Source organism: Amblyraja radiata, chromosome 5 (assembly GCF_010909765.2).
Source record: "Amblyraja radiata isolate CabotCenter1 chromosome 5, sAmbRad1.1.pri, whole genome shotgun sequence".
NCBI lineage: Eukaryota > Metazoa > Chordata > Chondrichthyes > Rajiformes > Rajidae > Amblyraja > Amblyraja radiata.
The window spans coordinates 19,427,460-19,441,610 of NC_045960.1; the positions used below are offsets into that span (position 1 = coordinate 19,427,460).

At 44.9% G+C, this 14,151-nt stretch overlaps 1 protein-coding gene across 1 annotated transcript in view; it reads left to right on the forward strand.

Moving 5' to 3' along the window:
• csmd1 (CUB and Sushi multiple domains 1) overlaps positions 1 to 14,151 on the forward strand; it is a 501,649-nt gene that overhangs the window by 350,481 nt on the left and 137,017 nt on the right. Inside the window, exons 39-41 of the mRNA XM_033020497.1 lie at positions 612 to 806; positions 8,677 to 8,850; positions 12,877 to 13,050. Of these exons, the coding sequence (XP_032876388.1) occupies positions 612 to 806; positions 8,677 to 8,850; positions 12,877 to 13,050 (543 nt within the window). The remainder of the gene's footprint in view (positions 1 to 611; positions 807 to 8,676; positions 8,851 to 12,876; positions 13,051 to 14,151) is intronic.

The window sequence follows — 14,151 nt, forward strand, 5'->3', positions numbered from 1 at the left end:
GCCTCAACTTCCTTAGAAGACTTAGGAAATTCAGCATGTCTCCAACAACGGATGTTAAATCCAAAAGTATAACAGTTGCGGGTTCGGACCCTTCTTGAGACAAGAAAAAGAGTTCAGAAAGAGTCTGAAGAAGGTTCCCGACCCAAAACATCGCCTATCCTTCTTCTCCAGAGATGCTGCCTGACTTGCTGAGTTACCTCTCCATTTTGTGTCTTTTTAGTTTAGTTTGGTTTAGCGATACATGGTGGAAAGAGGCCCTTCAGCCCACTGAGTCTGCGCCGACCAGCAATCCCCGTACACTAACACTATCCTATACACTCGAGACAGTTTACAATATTACTGAAACCAATTAACCTACAAACTTGTACATATTTGGAGTGTGGGAGGAATCCAGAGCACCCGGAGAAAACCTATGTAGTCACGAGGAGAATGTACAAACTCCAACACCCGTAGTCAGGTTCAATCACGGGTCTCTGGCGCTGTGAGGCGGCAACTCTACTGCTGCGCCACCGTGCCTCGCCATCATCTATCTTTGGTATAAACCAGTATCTGTAGTTGCTTTTTATTACAGAGTACTTTTATCTGTGTTTGTTTGTTCTTTGTGCCCACAGCTGTGCCTTGCCCTCTGATTGAGAGTGTACACTCAAGAGACATTCTCAGGCGATTTGTTCATGGTTCGGCAAATGAATATGGAACTAAAGTCATGTTGAGTTGCAAACCTGGTTATTACTTACGCGGCCACAAGTTCATAGAGTGTCAAGCAAATGGCACTTGGAGTGGATTCAATGAAAAAGCAACTTGTGAAAGTAAGTGTAAGATCCATTTAAAAAAAATCATTCCCTCATGAGGTACAAAGATTAAGTAAATGTTATAAGATGTGTCAATGATTTTATTTAAACAATTATTTAAGGCAAAGTGAGGCCACATTCAAACTGGAGGAACAGCATCTCATATTCCACTTGGGTAGCTTACAATCAAACGGTATGAACATTGAATTCTCCAAGGTTAGACACAAAAAGCTGGAGTAACTCAGTGGGACAAGCCGCATCTCTGGATAGAAGGAATGGGTGATGTTTTTGGTCAAGACCTTTCTTCAGACCCGAAACGTCACCCATTCCTTCTATCCAGAGATTCTGCCTGTCGTGCTGAGTTTCTCAGTGTAAACCAGCATCTGCAGTTCCTTCCTACACATTGAATTCTCCAATATTAGGTAATTGACCTACAAGCCAGTACGTCCTTGGACTGTGAGAGGAATCCGGAGCACCTGGAGAAAACCCTTAGTCACGGAGAGAACGTACAAGCCGTACAGAGAGCACCCGGAGTCAGGATCAAACCCATTCCTCTTGCCCCCCCCCCCCTCTGTGCCCCCCTCCTCCACTCTCGCCTGTGTCTAGCTAGCAGCTGGCACACTTTGTCCTGCTTCTAACTCTCTTCCAGCTTTCACCTCCCCCACCACCACCACCACCACCATCATCAAATCAGTCTTTATTTAAACAATTGTACAAGATGTTGGCGAGGCCGCATTTGGAATATTGTGTTCAGTTTTCGTCACCCTGCTATAAGAAGGAGGTTATTAAGCTGGAAAACATGCAGAGAAGATTTATGAGGATGTTACCAGGACTCGAGGGACCTGAGCTATAGAGAGAGTTTGGGCAGGTGGGGACCTAATTCCTTGCTCAGGAAACTGAGGGGTGATCTTCCAGAGGAGTTGAAAATCATGAAGAGAATAGTTAGGGTCAATGAACAGCATCTTTGATCCAGAGTTGGGGGATCGTGAACCAGAGCACATCGGTTTAAGGTGAAAGGGATAAGATTTAATAGGAACCTGAAGGGCAATCTTTTTCACACAGTGGATGGTGGGTATACGGAATGTGCATCTTGGTCGGCATAGGCAAGGTTTGTAGGTTAATTGGCTATTGGCAATATTGTAAATTGTCCCGAGTGTGTAGGATAGTGTAAGTGCATGGGGGTTGCTGGTCGGCATGGACTCGGTGGGTCGAAGGGCCTGTTTCCACGCTGTATCTCTAAACTAAACTAAATAGACACTTGTATACAACTTATATACTCATTACTCTGGCTGATGAAGTGTTGGCTAATACAGTGTAATCTGAAGTAGTACAACAACAAAAAATTAAAATACAATAATATAATAATTGGTCAAGGTAGAGATCAGAATGAGGGCTGGGGATAAGGTGTTACAGTCCATGTGCAGGCAGATTGGATCAGCTAGATTGGAACCATGATCGATGTAGGCAAGGTGAGCCGAAGGGCCTGTTCCTGTGCTGTAATGTTATACGTTCAGGAGTTCATGTGAAAGAGGCTTGAGCAGCCTGACAGAGTTGGTGTTATTCTGGGGATTACATGTGAAATTGCTGGTCTTTCTGGCAAAGTCTAAGCTGTGATTTCCAAAGCAAGAAGTTTTGAACAGTACTTCTATGGGTGACCTGTCCAGAAGGTACCAACTCGTAAGATCCAGAGCAATTTAGTGCATTGGGTCTGAAATTATTTAGATTTTGGACTTTAGAGATACAGTGCAGAAACAGGCCCTTCGGCCCACTGTGTCCATGCCAACCAGTGATTCCCAAACACTAACACAATCCCCAAACACTAACTATCCTACACTCTTGGGACAATTTACAGAGGCCAATTAACCTACAAATCTGCACGTCTTTGGCGTGTGGAAGGAAACTGGAGCCCACACGGTCACGGGGAGAACGTACAAACTCCATACAGACAGCACTTGTAGTTAGGATCAAAACAATGCATCTGGTGTTGTGAGGCAGCAACTCCACCGCTGCGCCACCATGCCGTCCTTGGTGGGGAGACTTTTTTGTAACTGGGATCCTGTGGCAGTGGTGTAATGCAGGGGTGGGTGCTGGGACCCTTGCCGCTTGCTACATTAATGTTCTGGAGCTGAATGTCAGAGAAATGATGAGTAATTTCACAGCTGACAGAAGATCGATGCTGTGGACGCTAATCTTCATTTGCAGAGCAGTAATGATTAGTTGGTAAGAGAAGCAGAGAAATGATAGATGGAACTTGATCCTGAAGAATGTGAGGTGATGTATTTTTGGGCGGACTAGTATATGCACCATGAATGATAAGGCTGAAGTAGTGAATAACAGTGGCACTGTGGCGTACAAATCCCAGGATTACCTGGTGACAAAGTCATTACTTACCTTCATAAACCTGGACAAAATATACGACCAGGAAGGTTATGGTACATCTTTATAAAACATCTCAAAAATGGCTTTTGACACATTGGCCTTCATGAGAGTATTGAGTATAGAAGTTGGGAGGTCATGTTGCAGTTATATAAGAAGTTGGTGAGTGCCTATTTAGAGTTGTGTGTTTAGTTTTGAGCACCATGTTATAGGATGTTGTCAGGACTCGAGGGCTTGAGCTATAAGGAAAGGTTGACCAGGTTAGGATTCTATTCATTGGAGAGCAGGAGGATGAGGAGTGATCTTATAGAGGTGTATAAAATCATGGGAGGAATAGATCAGATAGACACACAGAGTCTCTTGCCCAGAGTGGGGAAATGGAGCACCAGAGGAAGTGGGTTTAAGGTGACTGGGGAGCGATTTAATAGGAACCTGATGGGTAACGTTTTCACACAGATGGGTGTATGGAACGAGTTGCTGCAAGAGGTAGTTGAAGCAGATATTATCGCAACATTTGAGAAACATTTAGACAGGCAGATGAATGGGTCAGGTTTGGAGGGATATGGGCCAAACATGGATGGGTGGGACTAGTGTAGAAGGGACATGTTGGTTGGTGTGGGCAATTTGGGCCCAAGGGCCTATATCCATGCTGTATGAATCTCTGTCTCTCTGTCTTTCTCTCTCTCTCTCACTGCCTCTCTCTCTGCACTCTCTGTCTCTCTCTCTCTTCCCTTTCTCTGTCTCTCTCTCTGTCTCTTTCTGTCTCTCTCTCTCTTGAATACAAAGTTATGTGCTTAGATTGAGTATACAGTGAGAAAGCTATCTTTGCAGCTGGAGTGTTTATAAAGGCGGCACAGTGTAATAACTGCTGCCTTACAGTTGAAGCCTGTAACATACTGCCTCAAGCGATGGTGGAGAAGGATCCTTGAAACATTTCAGAAGTACTTGAATTGAGTACGTAATGTTGGTTAAGTAGTATGATCTTGACTAAAAAGCAAATAATTTAGTTTGGTTTACTTTAGAGATACAGTGCGGAAACAGGCCCTTTGGTCCACCAAGTCCACGCCGGCCAGCAATTCCCATACACTAGCACTAACATTAAGGACAATTTACATTCATTACCAAAGCCAATTAACCAACAAACCTGCATGTAATTGGAATGTGGGAGGAAACGGGAGCACCCGGAGAAAACTCACACTGTCACGGGGAGAACGTACAGACTCCATTCAGACAGCACCCGTAGTCAGGATTGAACCCAGGTCTCTGGCGCTGTGAGGCAGCAAGTCTATCGCTGCGCCACCGTGTCGCCCAAACTTAACAAATGGAAATGTTTGAAGCGGTTCTGACAATGTATGTCAACTGGGAAAAAGTTTAAGATTCTGGTCAGATACCCTGCATTAAACCAGGAAGAGAGAGATGCAATCCCTTCATTAATTCAATTACTTTGTTTTATCATTATGCTTTTAATTAATTTAGCGTAGCTCAACATAATTTTTTTTTAATCTTGTTGCTAATTTTCTTTTAATTAGCTGAATTGATTCAGTTTAAAGTGTCTGTATCAAAGCTTCTACACTTTATTCAAAAAGCCTTTGAAAACAGGTACTTGTAACAGGGAAACCCAAAGTGCTGGAGTTACTCAACTCAACAAGCATCTCTGGAGAACATGGGTAGGTGACGTTTCGGGTCGGGACCCTTCCTCAGACTCTTGCAAACAGGCTTTCAGTGCTTCGTGGTGAGGAGCCTCAGGATTCACCAAGTGATCCGCTCTCAGCCCTCAGTCTCCATTGCCTCATCTTCACCTAGGACCTTTCCACCTGCAACCCCAATAGGAAGGTCTATAGGTTCTCCCTTGAACAGAGACTCGACTAACTCACACTCCTCCAGCCCCGCTATACTTGCCTATTTGTTGGTTAGTTCCTTGTTACAAATGCACACTGGCACCATCCCCCAACTTTTCTTTTTGCTGCATTGATGACTGCATTGGGGCTGCCTCCTGCACCCGTGCAGAACTCGTGATGTCATTAACTTCACCGCTAACTTCCACCCTGCCCTCAAATGAATCTGGACTATCTCTGACACCTCGCTCCCCTTTCCTGATATCTCTGCCTGCATCACAGATGGACAGATAATCAATCGACTGACATCTACTCAAAATCCAATCAAATTATATTTATCTGAAGAAGAATATTTATCTGGAGAAAAGGAATCTGGAAATATCTGGAGACCAAATATCTGGTCTGAAGAAGGGTCTCGACCTGAAACGTCACCCATTCATTCTCTCCAGAGAAGCTGCCTGTCCCGCTGAGTTACTCCAGCACTTTGTGTTTATCTGGACCACACTTCCTCCCACCCTTCCCCTTGTAAAGATGCTATCCCCTAGTCTTATCTGTCCATCTGTGATGCAGGCAGAGATATCAAGGGGAGAGAGGTGTAACATCAGTCTGAAGAAGGGTCTCGACCCGAAACGTCGCCGACTCATTTTCTCCATAGGTGCTGCCTCACCCGCTGAGTTTCTCCAGCATTTTTTGTCTACATCCCCTACTCTTAATTTCTTCCTTTCGGCTGCATCTGCTCCCAGGATGAGGCTTCCCATTCTAAGACATCCGCGATGTCATCGTTCTTTGATAAACGTAGATTCCCCAACCCCCTCCCCACTCCCCATACTCTCATAGATGGATCCATCACCTGTGCCTCCTCTGTGCCATGTAGTTCTACTCTCGCTCCCCCTTCCCCCAGATGGAACAAGGGTGGAGTTCCCATGATCCTCACCTCTCACCTCACCAGTTTCCACACCATACACATCATCCTCCGACATTTCCCTCACCTCCAACGTGATCCCAGCACCATTCCCATTTACCAATCTCCAACCCTTTCTGCCTTCCACAGAGACAACACCCTCTGCAACGCCTTGGTTCCACCCCTTCCCACCCAAACCACCCCCTCCCCAGGTACTTCCAACTGCAGGAGAGGTAACACCTGTCTCTATATCTCCTCCCTCACCTGCATACAAGGACCCTGTCTTTCTAGGCAAGACAGGGGTTCACATGCACCTGCTCTAACCTCATCTACGGCATCTGGTTTCCCCAGTGTGGCTTCCTGTACATTAGCGAGACTAAGTGTGGACTCTGTGACCGTTTCACCAGACACTTGCACCAAGCCATAAGGGATCTCCAGGTTGCTAACCATGTTAACTCCCCTTCCCATTCCCATGTTGACTTCTGCTGGAGTTATTTAAGGAAGTTAATAGCAGGATAGACAAAGGGGAGGCTGTAGATGTTGTTTACCTAGATTTTCAGAAGGCCTTCGATAAGTTGCTGCACGTCAGGCTGCTAGGGAAGATGAGAACCCATGGTATCAAGGGGCAGATCCTAGCATAGATCATGGGTTGACAAAGAGTTGCAATAAAAGGTGCTTTTTCAAGTTGGCTGCCGGTGACTAGTGGAGTTCCGCAAGGGATCGGTGCTGGGGCCGCTTCTCTTCACGTTGTATATTAATGATTTGGATAAGGGGATTGTAGGTTTAGTGGCCAAGTTTGCCAATGATGCTAAGATAGGTGGAGGGGCAGGCAGTGTAGAGGAAGCAAGTACTCTGCAGAAGGACTTGGACAGGTTGGGCGAGTGTGCAGAGAAGTGGCAGATGAAATTCAGTATAACAAAATGCGGAGTCATGCATTTTTGTAATAAAAATAAAGGTGTAGATTATTTTCTAAATAGAGAGAGAATCCAGAAATTGGATGTGCAAAGGGACCTGGGAGTGCTGGTGCAGGACAACCAACATGTTAATTTGAAAGTCGAATCAAGGAAGGCAAATTCAATGCTAGCTATGGTGGTGCAGCGGTAGAGTTGCTGCCTCACAGCGCCAGAGACCCGGGTTCGATCCTGACTATGGGTGCTGTCTATACAGAGTTTAGAAGTTCTCCTCGTGGCCTGCACAGGTTTCCTCTGGGATCTCCGGTTTCCTCCCACTTCCCAAAGATGTACAGGTTTGCAGGTTAATTGGCTTAGGTAAAATTGTAAATTGTCCCCAATGTGGAGGATATTGTTCATGTTGTGCGGGGATCGCTGGTCGGCACAGACTCGGTGGGCCGAAGGACCTGTTTCTGCACTGTATATCGAAACTAAACTAAACTAAACTCCAGGAATTCCGTGCAACTAAATCATTAGAAAGGTGCACCTTCAAAAGAAGATGCAAGGAGAAAAGTATCAGCCCTGAGATGCATCTGAAAAATAGCTTAGTATTCAGATTACAATCTTTGTTTTCATTACGATGAGCAAGATTGAAGAACTTACTGCCGCCGCATAATGTCATGTATTGCCTTTAGTTATTTGCTTGTTCAGCATTTGTTAAATAAATTGACTTTAGGCAATGTCTGATGATATTGCAGTGTTCTACCAGATATTAGCTGTAAGATTGAAAAACTGCAGAAGCAAAGGACATTTCAAACTAACTAAAGTCATTCGCTTTGACCTTGTTCTATTTGTTATTCTGGGCATGTCATTAACGGGTTATCTGGATATTATGGCCGGTGAAGAAGTAGCTAAGGGCATTGGAGTTAAAACTTCTTTGCTTTTTCATTAATTTGTTCTTTGTACCTTTCCATATCTCTCATTTCCCTCTCCCATGACCGTCAGTCTGAAGAAGGGTCTCGACCCGAAACGTCACCTTTTCCTCTCCTCCAGAAATGCTGCCTGTCCCGCTGAGTTACTCCAGCTTTTTGTGTCTATCTTCAGTGTAAACCAGCAGCTGCAGTTCCTTCCAACACATACAGAGTTAAAGATTAGGATTAGCTTTAGTTGTAGTTTTGGTTTTAGTTTAAGTTTAGTTTAATTTAAAGATACAGCATGGAAACAGGCCCTTCGACCCACCGAGTCCATGATGTCCAGTGATCACCCCATACACTAGTTCTACCCTACATACAGGGAACAATTTATAAAAGCTGATTAACCTGTAAATCTGCACGTCCTTGGAATGTGGGAGGAAACCCACAGAAAACCCACGTGGTCACAGGGGAGAACGTACAAACTCCGTACAGACAGCACCCGTGGTCAGGATTGAACCTGGGTATACCATAGCGCCACTGTGCCGCCCTACGTTATTTTGAGTATTCTCCAAACTGGATAATGTTGACATTCCACTGAAGGCGCAAGAGGTTTGCAAATGCAACACTTCTCACTAATCATGTGGTTAGTACTGTGAAGGAAATAGACTTCATGACTGAAAAACAATTTCTTCGATTTGTTTCTCTCCCCAAGTCCCAAGCACATCCAAGTTAAAAATCCATTTACTTGAGCTCAATAACAGGAAATTACCTGGAATGCAACTCTGTTAGCATCAGAATCAAAATTAGGCTCCGAGGGATAAATAATAGATCAATGAATGTACATCTGAAATATTATTAATATCAACCCTAATGCCACACGTGGCTCTGTCTGACCATGAGATAAGATCTAGAGAAAATTAAAACATGTTTATTGACACTGAATCTTCATTTCATGGATTGATCTTTAAACAGTTATCTCGTGTGGTGATCTTCCTTCCCCGCCGAATGGCAATAAGATCGGCACGTTGCAGACATATGGGGCCACAGCAATCTTCACATGTAACACTGGGTACACGCTGGCTGGATCTCATGTCCGGGAGTGTCAAGTGAATGGACTGTGGAGCGGAGTGGAAACCAGATGCCTGGGTACGTAACATGCACTCTTCAAAGACCTCCGATTAAAGCACATCAGCTCCAACTTGCAGCAATGGTCTCCACCCTACATGATACGTGCAACAGCAGATTTTGTTCGGATGCAGATTTAGTTTAGTTTTAGTAATACAGCATGGAAACTGGCCTTTTGGCCCATCAGCGTCACCCCATACACTTGCACTCTCCTACACAATTCACCATTTTTATTTACCAAAGCCAAATAACTTGCAAGCCTGCATGCATTTCGAGTGTGGGAGGAAACTGGAGCACACGGAGAAAACCCACTTTTTATCTGTGCGATGCTTGAACTTTTATCATGCTTTTAATTCAGACTTTAGACTTCAGAGATACACTAAGGAAATGGGCCCTTCAGCCACCGAATCTGCGCCGACCAGCGATCACCCCATACATTAACACTATCCTACACACTAGGGACAATTTACAATTTTACCAAAGTCAAATTAACCAACAAATCTGCAAAAATTTCACTAAACAAGACAAAAAAAACAACAAAAAAAGTAAAAACAGACGGACTGCAGGCGAGCCGCAGCCGTTCAACAGCGCCGCCACTTCCGGAATGTTACAGTTTTCAGGCTCCTGTACCTTCTTCACGATGGCAGGAGTGAAATGAGAGCGTGGCCAGGGCAGTGTGGGTCTCTGATGATGCTGGCTGCCTTTCTGAGGCGGCAACTACTGAAGATCTCTTCAATGGTGAGGAGGTCAGAACCCGTGATGGACTGGGCAGTGTTCACAACTTTTTGCAGTCTTCTTTGCTCCTTGGCGTTCAAGTTGCCGAACCTGGTCGTGATACAACCTGTCAATATTCTCTCTACTGTACACCTGTAGAAGCTCAAGACAGTATTCCTCTCCCTTCCACTTTCTCCACCTTCCAGTTTCTCTCATTCTCCCTTTCTCCCCCTCTTTCTCCCTTTCCCCCTCTCTCCCTTTTTCTCGATGTCACTCTTTCTCTCCCTCTCCCTTTTTCTCTCTCTCCCTTTCTCTCTCCTCTTCCCCTCCTGCTCTCAACCTCCCGTGCTCTACCGCTCTGCTCTACCACTCTACCCCCCGCTCTACCCCCCCCCCCCCCCTCACCCGCTCTCCCCCTCTAGCACATCCCCTTTCGCTTTCCCCTTTTCGCTTTTCCCCTCTTGCTCTCCTCCCACCCGCACTCGCCCCTGGCTAGAAGTCCCTTAGTTTATAAGGAGTGGGGCTGCCGAGATATAAACATAATGATCTAACAACAGTTAATTGGACTTCTTGATTAATAAGGGTGTCAGGGGTTATGGGGAGAAGGCAAGAGAATGAGGTTGAGAGGGAAAGATAGATCAGCCATGATTGAATGACTTGATGGACCGAATGGCCAAATTTTGCTTCAATCACATGAACATGAACCTATGACACGATTGTGGCTCCTAGGGCTGTATTAATAATGTAATCTTATTATATTATTTGTTTGTTTTATTTTATTTTTAATTTAACCTTCATAATGATGTAATAATAAAATTATGAATAATTATATTATTATTATTATTATTATTATTATTTCTTCATTTTGGTGCAGTTATATTTTAGTTTTAAATTTACTTTTAGAGTGATGTCAAATTATAATATTATTATTAACATATATTATAATTTATTATTATAAATTTATAATTATAATCCGGTTTGAAGAGGGGTCCCAACCCAAAACGTCCCCTATCTGTTTTCTCCAGGGATGCTGTCTGACCCGCTGAGTTACTCCAGCACTTTGTGTCTGTGAAGTCATAGAGTCATACATCGTGGAAACAGGCCCGTCAGCTCAACTTGCCCACACCGGTCAACATGCCCTATCTATGCTAGTTCCACCTGCCTGCGTTTGACCCTTATCCATCTCAACCTGTCCTATCCATGTACTTGTCTAATTGTTTCTTAAATGTTGCGATAATCCCAAACTCAACAACCTCCTCCGGCAGCTCATTTCATACACCCACCACCCTTTTCGTGAAAAAGTCCTATAAAATCTGTCCCCTTTCACCTTAAACCTATGTCCGCTAGTTCTTGATTCCCCAATTCTGGGATCTGAGACTGTGCGTCTAACCACACTATTCCTATCTTTGGTATAAACCAGCCTACAGTATCTGCAGTTTGTTTTCATTACGACAAATTAGCCTGTTGGGTTTTAAAACCAGATTGATATTCAACATGGAAGGGCAGCATGCAAGTGTGTGTTTTGGTTGCAAGCATCCAAAGCAAAATGTATTTGTGCAGTTGAATGCCTTTCTTATCGGACACAGGTTCTCCTGATGGAACTAGCCAAACGTTAACGGGGATATTGTTAAATGTGCATTACTCATAAAGGCGGCAAGGAAGGCTGATATAAAGGCTGCAATTGGTGCATTAAATATTGCCGTTGTCTGACTAGGATATGGCTGAGGCAGGGGGTGTTAGTTTATCATGGCAGAGCACAAGTAATTTTAAATAAAGCAAAATCCATGCTATGCCTGGTCTAACTTCATTACAAAATTGCATGACTGGAATAGGGAATAAAATCCATTACTCGACAGACGTTATAGCTCGCTTTGTGTTGGGAGGCTTGGGCGGCACCGTTTTGGACAGTTCGGTGGCGCAGCGGTAGAGTTGCTGCCTCACAGTGCCAGATACCTAGCTTTGATCATAGTTGCTGTCTGAACGGAGTTTGGATGTTCTCACTGTAACTGTGTGGGTTTTTTCCGAGAGCTCCGGTTTTCTCCCACTCTCCAAAGACGTACAGGTTTGTCGCTTAATTGGCTTCGGTAAAATTATAAATTGTCCCAAGTGTGCAGAATAGTGTTAGTGTGTGGGGATCGCTGGTCGACGCGGACCCGGTGGGTCAAAGGACCTGTTTACACACAGTACCACTAAACTAAACTATGCTAAGCTTGGAGCGTTGGTTCCTGATCATCTATGCTGGAAACACAGGTGAATAGGTGCCAGAATTATCACATCTCAGGCCTGACTTCCCAGTACAGTTTGTTTTCGTAGACCATTTAAAAATGCATTTTGGTTATAATGGATGGTACTAGCAACCTTCACCATCAGGCTGGACTGACAGCGCCAGTCCCTGCCCGCACCACCTCCCTAGCCGCTTCCAGGCTGGATCTACCTCGCCACTGCCAGCCCACACAGCTTCCTGGGCTGTTTCCAGGCTGCACCTTCCATCGTCACCATTGCCGACCCTCACCCACACTCCGGCTGCCCACGGGCCACGATCATCTACTCCAACAATCCTCACCTCTCCCCAGCCACCAGCAGCCCGGGGCCGTCAACCCACCCGGATTCCAGGCCCAGTTCCGGACCGAGTGTCTGAAGAAGGGTCTCGACCCGAAACGTCACCTGTCCATGTCCTCCATAGATGCTGCCTGACCTGAATTACTCCAACACTTTGTGTCTTTTTTGTGTAGTAACCAGCATCTGCATTTGTTTGTTTCTCCTACTTATACAATGATAATCCCTTACCGGTTATAGCGGCAATCGGCAATAACCGACAACACCCCCCCCCCCCCCTATGGTTGTGTTATAATGAGGGTTTACTGCATTACTGTCAAGCAAAAATGTTTAATTGTCCCTGGTGTGCAGGATAGCGCTAGGGTACAGCTGATTGCTGGTCAGCGTGGACTTAGTGGTTACAGACATAATGTTACGACGTGTTGAAGCCCCTTGGGAATTAACTTACATTTGATGCTATCTCAATAATTCCTACCTGAATTGAATTGAATACTTTATTATAATATGTGATAAGTCACGGTAAAATTCTTTACTTGCACACCCACGGTATGCAAATAGTCGCCCATAATTTAGTGCCCGTTGCACTTCCAACTCCCTCACGGTGGTGCCCCCACGCCGGGTCCTCCTTCACTCCTTCCCCCGGCAGTGACGTCCTCACTTCCACATGGTCCATCCTCGTCCGTCGGTCAGCGCCATCATCGATGGCCGCACCGGCCTCGCCACCTGTTATAGTTGCCGTGCTTTAACAGCTCTTCTGTCTGCTTCCCTTTACTTTAGCTGGTCACTGCGGCTCGCCGGATGCCATTGTGAATGGCCACATCAGCGGGGATGGTTTCAGCTATCGCGACACGGTTGTCTATCAGTGCAACCCAGGTTTCCGTCTCGTTGGTTCCTCCGTGAGAATTTGTCAACAAGACCACAAGTGGTCCGGGCAGCCAGCGGTCTGCGTTCGTAAGTACCTTTCATTTGGTGGGAAAGTTCATTTTTCGGATCATCAAAGTTTTGCTGCAGTTTTATTGTAAATATTTTCATATACATTCACCCCCATGATCAGTGACTGGATGAAATGACCATGCTCCTGGTGACGAGCCTAAAGCCAGATGGTTATGTTGGCAGTTTCAACTTGACACAAAAGGTTTTAATTATAGTTATTAATAACGCGAAACGTCTTGTTCGACGAAGGGTCTTGACCCAAAATGTCACCTATACCTTTTCTTCAGAGCTGCTGTCTGACCCGTTGAGTTACTCCAGCTTTTTGTGTCTATCTTCCACTATTGCTTGCCAGTGTCCAATTTCACACTGAACACAAATCTGTTTTCCTTTCAAAGATTAAATTCTTTCCTCATCATCAATGCAAGGCCATCACCACAAATTCTGACACTGTTGGCTGGTGAAAAGGAATTCAAGAGAAATTAAAGTCATAAAGTGATGTAACCTGTAAACAGGCCATGAAACAGGCTTCAGCCCAACTTGCCCACACCGGCCAACATATCCCATCTACACTAGACCCACCTGCCTGCATTTAGCCCGTATCCCTCTAAACCTCTCCTATCCATGTACCTGTCCAAATGTTTTTTAAACATTATGATAGTTCTTCCTCAAATTCCACTGTACCTTAATTGGTACATGTGACAATTAAATTGAATCTTGAACTATTTCCTCCAGCAGTTTCTCCCAAGCACCCACCACCCTTTGTGTAAAAAAACCCTGTTGCTCCTCAGGTTCCTATAAATCTCTCCCCATCACAAGGCTTAAACATATGTCCTCTGGTTCTTAATTCCCCTACTCTGGGTAAAAGACTGCATTTACCCAATCTATTCCTCTCATGATTTTGTATGCCTCCATAAGATCACTCCTCATCCTCCTGCGCTGCTAGGAAGAAAGTCCAAGCCACCCAACCTCTCTCTATAGCTCAGGCTCTCGAGTCCTGGTAATATCTTCTTAAACCTCTGCACCCCTTCCAGCTTACAGTTATATAAGTCGTTGATGAGGCCACATTTAGAGTAATGTGTTCAGTTTTGGGCACCATGTTATAGAAAATAAGTTTCCAAG